Below are 6,857 nucleotides of genomic sequence, written 5' to 3'. Positions count from 1 at the left end.
TACATTATTTTATAATTATATAATATATATATATATATATATATATATATATATATATATATATACATATCTAATTATACATTATTGTATAATTAGAATTATACATTTTTTATAATTCAATGACATTCATACATTTTTAAGTTATTAGGTGACCCAAATTGGCTGAATTCATTCTGTGATCACTGTATAACAGTGGGATGCTGAAAAAAAAGAAAATTTTCGTGTTGCCCCAACACTGTAATTAAAGTATGTATACTATATACTTATGTGATGTCATGGAAAAACAGAGTCAGCCATGATGTTTTGAAATGGATCGGTAATTAGAGCCAGAGTTGCTCCTTCCCTTCTGAAGAAAGCATACACATAAAACTGCCTTCAGCGATATGTATGCAAAGCAATATGTATGAGTTTCCTTGAATGTTTAATCTATTTAATCTGTGATATTTGTTGCTACCTGCAATACATTTGATATAAGTGAATGGCATAAGTGAATGGCATTATGGGATGCAAGCCCACACACAAATATAGGGTAACTGGAAATGACAATGACCACTTCCTGATATAGAAACACATAGAGCGAGATTCCAGCATGAGTCACTTTGTCTGTGGAGTAGTCTTTTAAGGACACCATTTAAGCCCACCAATGTAAGCGCAGGTGGGTCAGTGTAAACAACTTTGTCACGTACGCTTAGTGCACAAAAAAATGGGTAATTGCTGGGCCCTCTGGGCCACATTTAAGGCGGAAAACAACCCCACCCTTTTGGAAATGCTCTCTTCTCTCTGGGTACACTGATCTTTATTTCCAAGCTGCCAGGATGTTTCTCAAATCAGATAGTGTCCGTCTTGAATCAAAGCCTAAAGTGAACATGATGAAATGCGATTCCTGTTTCGATGACCTGCTTGTCAGCATTCTCCCATGTAAGACCCAAGGGAACTAACAGTGCACTTTTTTATTCTCCTTCCACTTTTCTCAGCACTCATTTTATGAAATAGAATAAACCCTTTGCTGCTCACAGCTTTGTTTTGTAATTTATATTAACATTTATTTAGGTTAATTATTATTTAGGTTAATTATTTCTAATAGTAATTATATTAAAGTGACTTACAACTACCCTGTCAGGTAGTGTGAATATAGGGAATGCTTTTTTATTTTAATATTTTGTGTTATGAATTATGAATTGGGTTATATTTTTGTATGAATGCATAAGTGACAGTGAAAGTCTGAAGTCCTGTAACTGGTGACAATTTATTTTCATTTTTCATTTTCATATTTAGTTCATTTTAAGCTATGAAAGGGCTGCGTGTATAATGATGATGATTATAAAAGAATGAGCAAAATTCTGTTTAAAAGAGTTTAGATGGAGTATAGCATGTCAAGGGGAATTTCAGCATTCAGCAGCATATCTCGGACTACATCTTGCAGCTGTAGGAACTTGCCTGTTTTGACTGCAGTTAAAAAGGACTGGTACGCCTCAATGTATTTGTAAGCGCCAGCATTTCACAGTTAGAGAGATAAATGAACTGACCTCACGGTTCTGTGTTTTTCATTTAGGGCTCTGTGCCAGTCAGTGCAACAAGTATTCTTGTAAAACATGGCGTGCAAAGATGTCTACACAGAATACTGGTATTTAAGCTATTGCAATGGTTATTACATTATTTAAATTCTTGTAATAGTTAATTCTAATACGTAGGCAATGTGATATATAATGCGGCATACCGTTGTTGGCACATTATTTATTGTATGACAACATCATCCAAGTCTCGGATACTGCATCATTATTAGGCATATTACACAGACACACATTTAAAAATGACCAACCTGTAACACATATTTTAAATGTCCTTCTGTTATCTGACAACTCACCTGTGAAGAGAACGTTCCTCAAATATGAATTTAAAGGATGAAAGAGAAAAAACAACGACTATGATTTGTGTTTTTCTGGATGTTGTCATTTGTTTAAATTAAAATCGCTGCTACGGTCCCTTCACAATGGTAAAGAAGCTCTAACCAAGCATTTATCAACTATTCATGACCCTTTCATTAAAAACGTTATCAACTTTGCACTCTAAATAGTATTCATATATATTCATGGCCTACGCCACATTCACCATAAGAGCAATTTCAGAGAGATAGATAGATAAAAAAGAGATAAGAAAACATGAAGTGTGGTTTACCTGATTTTCGTCTTCCGCTCACTCCCGAATTAAGTTTATCAAACTTCATCTGTTTATGAAACTCGTCTCTCATTACTCAGAACATAAAAGTAGTATCTCCTAACGGCGAATATAGTGAAATCAGCGGCGCAAGTCATATCCAGATGTGCTGGATCCTTAACTTTTTCCACATCCTGGCACTCTCGGTGTAAACTCTAGTTAAACTCTTTACAGTTCAGTTTTCATTCACGCACAATCCGATCAGTCCTATTTCCTCAAGCGAAATATGGTGTAGATGCAGAACATATCGAGTTGTGGCATATATCTCCAGTCAAATCTCGAGCTGATAAACCGAAAACAAGAAACTACTTCTCGGAGAAGAATCAGGCTTCTTCCGCTTTGAAATAAACATTCCCTGATCGACTCCTGACGACTCCATCTCGATAAGTGTAAAGCAAACTTTGAGCAATGTTCTTGATTTAGGGGTTAGATTACAGATTTTAAAATCTACAGTTTTGTCCCACCCCTCATTGTCTAAACCGGGGTTCACTAGGAATGTGCTCTCATAGCTGTTTTCCTGTTGCTGCAAGACCTTTCATTTTTTCCACGTCTGTTTTTTTTTCTTCCCTCATAGCTGGTTGCTTATGAATAGAAATTCATAGAGGATTCATGTGCCTTCTGAGCAAAACACATCTCAAATGCGATCTCCATTTAGTCATCTCCGTTTGTGCCTTCAGTTGAAATTGAAAAATGTATGTTAGGATATTATTTAAAATAAATGGATTAAAACAAATTGTTTATCATTAAAGTTGTTTAACTGCAGGGTTGTTGGGTGCGGTGTAGCCATAATCAAAAAGATCTGTGCTGGTAACCAAAACTGTTTGAAACCTTGCAAGGTTTGAATAATGAACTGTTATTTTCTGGAAATGCTTGCTCTTGTCATTTAATATTGCATTTTGTAATATTTGGCAGCAACTCAATTCACATTTAGAAATAATTTATAATAATAATTTATCAAAAGTTTAGGGTCGTAATTGTTTTGTAATGTTTTTGAAAGAAGTTGCTTAGGTTGCCTTTATTTAATCAAAAAATACAATAAAAATACAGCAATATTGTGAAATATTATTACAGTTTTCTATTTGAATATATTTTAACATTTTATTTATTCCTGTGATATCAAAGCTGCATTTTCAGCAGCCATTACTCAGTGTCACATGATCCTTCAGAAATCATTCTAATGCTGATTTGCTGCTCAAGAAACATTTCTTATTATTATCAATGTTAATACGGTTGTGCTTTTTCAGGATTCTTTGAATAGAAAGTTCAAAAGAACATCTTTTATTTGAAACACAAATCTTTTGTAACAATGTCTTTACTGTTACTTTTGATCAATTTAAAGCGTACTCTGCTGAATAAAAGCACTTTATTAAAAAAAAATCTTTTGTACACGTCTGTTGAAGTGTACATTCAACTATAATAGAATATGACAAAATTCAGGTCAAAATGAAAAAAATTGCATAACGAATGACAATAGCGAGAATATGTATGTCTTCATTTATTCAGAATATGCTGGTTATGTAATGTAAGATCATTTTCACAAATTCACATAAAGACTAGAATTTAGACCTTAATCTGAAAATGATGTGCATAAAAAGGTTGTCAGTGATAAGCAAAACTGGTGATCCTGAGGCCCTAACTTGCTTTTTGGACACAGATGGACAGTTGGTTTATTTAATGGGACACTGCTGAAGGCAGGGCGCCCTGAAGTTATGGTGACATCTCCCACTAAAGCTTGAAGCCTCCCATATGGTCAATGAGGCAGAGAGGAATCTCAGCTAACAGCATGACAGCTCTTACAGATATGATGGAAACAAATATCCCATCTTGCATTCATTACAACATAATCAAGAAATAAGTTCCAAGATTTATATTAACTTAGACTGCATCATAACACATGAGAGAAAATGGCCATGCAGTTTTTTCTTTTGGGGACCTCTTCAATCTGCTTTCTTGGCTGGTGTTTTCAGACACAGCTGGCACTCCTCAGATCTGAGGAGAGGAGAAGAAGAACTGTTATTTGAACAGCAATTGTGTGTTTATTTATTCTGTTCCCATGATATGTGTGATTTTGAGGTCTGTCTTTTTTCAGACTTCTATTAACAGCAGCACACATTAACTGTTTCCACATGACTGATGGAAATCCTTTTTGCTGAGAAATTATTTTGAGCAGAGGACAACAACTCCACTTCCCTTTTTACCACTTATTTAAATAAATCAGAACTATTGATTCTCTAATATTCTAGAATGTATAAAAATCCCACAGGTCTGAAATGAACGATGCTTTGTTTGAAACATTTTAAAGGAATAGTTCACCCAAAAACGAACATTTAGCCTACTTAAAATGTATTCACCCTCTGGCCATCCAAGATGTAGATGATTTTGTTTCTTCATTGGAACAGATTTGGAGAAATTTTGCATTATATCACTTATTAGCATTACATCACTTATGGATCCTCTGCAGTGAATGGGTGCCATCAAAATGAGAGTCCAAACTGCTAATAAAAACATCACAATAATCCACAAGTAATCCACACGACTGCAGTCCATCAATTAACATCTTGTGAAGTGAAAAGTGGCTTTTTTTTTTACGAAACAAATCCATCAAGATGTTTTTAACTTCAAACTGTTGCTTCTGGCTATCCATAATATTGCTTTCTCCAGTGAAAAAGTGTTCTCGTCTAAATCAGGAGAGGAATATGCATAGATCAAGCAACATTTACAAGTGAAAACAGTTCTAAACAAATATGTTGGTGGATTTTGATGTTGGGGGACAACAGCTGATGGACTTTTTCATTAGAGGAAGCATTATTATGGATTATGGACTGGTATTTTGGCCAGAAAAGACAGTTTAAAGTTAAAATGCCTTGAGGGATTTGTTTCTTACAAACACATAGCTTTTCACTAGATTATTGTGATGTTTTTATCAGCTATTTGGACTCTCATTCTGACAGCACACAGTCTACACTACAAATTGAAGATAAAACTGCCTTCGGCAGTTTATTTCTGCATATTCCTCATTCAGAAAAGGAACAGCAGGACATGATACTGAATAAAAAATAAAAAAAAACTTGTGAAAAAACTGTTGCTCAAAATGTTTCGCCCAGCCTGTAATTTGGTTTACATGCCTTTACCTCACTTCACTTAAAGGCAAAGATCTGATCAGTTACGTAAGGATGGCACAATGAGTGGATTAATTTCCAAGTCCACTTGTCCTCCTTTGTGTTTTGACCTCACTGCTTCAATTATAGCCTCGCCTTAAGCTTAGTGATTGGTTTAAAACCTCCAGTGATATCATGGAACAAAATTAGTGCAGAAAAACACGTGTCAAAAATATGTCTTAGAGTAGTTCACTTTCAGAATGAAAATTCTGTCACCATTTACTCACCCCCCACTTGTTCCAAACCTGTATGAGTTTCTTTCTTCTGTTGAACACAAAAGAAGATATTTTGAAAAATGTTGGGATCCGAACAGTTGATGAGCACCATTGACTTCCATAGTATTTTTTTTCCTACTGCTTTTTAACTACTGCTTCAGTAATTTATAAATATTTCTTTGTTTCACATTCTGAAGAGCAGATAGCAGCTAGCGGCGCAGCTCGCGTCTCATCTCCAGGAGGCAGGCAGGATGCTGATGCAGAGGTGATGCAGGGGACAGGGGACTAAAATTATGCATATAACTGGAATGATATAAAGCTGGAGGATGTGAATTCTGTTTTAGATTGTTATAAACCACATGGAATTTACAATTTATAGAGTCTTGTGTCTCCTGAAAGAAAAAAAACTGATTGTATAAAACACAAAATGTGATATTTGGTCTAATTTGCTTATCCCATTTTGTATATTACTACGTAGACAAACATAAAAATGAAACATAATTCAGTCAATAATCAAGAAAAGTGCTATGGCACATAGTGAAATAGGAATCTGGGGGTAATGTGCTTTATAAAACTTGTTTTTGCAAAGGAAACTCACAAGGACACTTTTAGACGCAAAAAAGGGACAATTTTACTCCCTTCGGTTATAATTCAATAACTCCTGTTTAGAAGCTGTTATTTGAAAGATTCTTTTTTCTGGCACATCTTGCAAATAGAACCTGAATAACAGAAAATCTGAAAAAAAAATCAAAAAGCGCCTATGTTTTTTTAGTGTTTATTGTAATATTTAAAACATATATAATGTTATTTATGAAGAATTACAATCATATTTTGTAGTTCAAAGGGTTTTCTATACAATGACACCATTTTTTATTTCCTCCATTGTATGTGTGTCGGGTAAACATTTGAATTTGGGTATGTCAAATTTAGGCGAAAATACAAAAAAACGCCCCAGTTGAATTAGTCTCTTTTTTTAGTTGTTGTTTGTTTTATATGTTTCATCCAACTAATATCACAAACATATACATATATATATATATATATATATATATATATATATATATATAGTAAGTCAAAGCAAACAGGAACACATGACATATTGGTTGGTGCAATGTACAGTACAATTTCCATCTTGCAGTCTGAAGGATAATCATGTGCACACCAATAATAATAATAATAATAATAATTAAATGATTGTTGCATAGATTTAGCTTTTCAATGAGTCATTTTAGTGCCTGGCTTTATAATGTGCACAATAAGTGCTTTACCT

At 34.2% G+C, this 6,857-nt stretch overlaps 1 protein-coding gene across 2 annotated transcripts in view; it reads right to left on the bottom strand.

The window, feature by feature from the left end:
- The window catches only part of LOC107695804 (activin receptor type-1-like), an 11,160-nt gene extending 8,463 nt beyond the window's left edge, over positions 1-2,697 (bottom strand). Inside the window, exon 1 of one of the 2 annotated variants that reach the window (XM_016495858.1) lies at positions 2,176-2,697. In XM_016495858.1, coding sequence (XP_016351344.1) covers positions 2,176-2,248 — 73 coding nt within the window. In that variant the 5' untranslated portion in view covers positions 2,249-2,697. Of the gene's footprint in view, positions 1-1,864; positions 1,885-2,175 lie in introns of those variants that run through there. The other variant, XM_016495859.1, reaches the window with a different exon arrangement.
- Positions 2,698-6,857: the final 4,160 nt, after the last annotated feature.

This window comes from Sinocyclocheilus anshuiensis, unplaced genomic scaffold (assembly GCF_001515605.1).
Source record: "Sinocyclocheilus anshuiensis isolate Anshui unplaced genomic scaffold, SAMN03320099.WGS_v1.1 scaffold234, whole genome shotgun sequence".
Classification (NCBI taxonomy): Eukaryota; Metazoa; Chordata; class Actinopteri; order Cypriniformes; family Cyprinidae; genus Sinocyclocheilus; species Sinocyclocheilus anshuiensis.
Note: the sequence above shows the minus strand (reverse complement) of the source record. Positions and strands in the feature narration are given on the sequence as shown.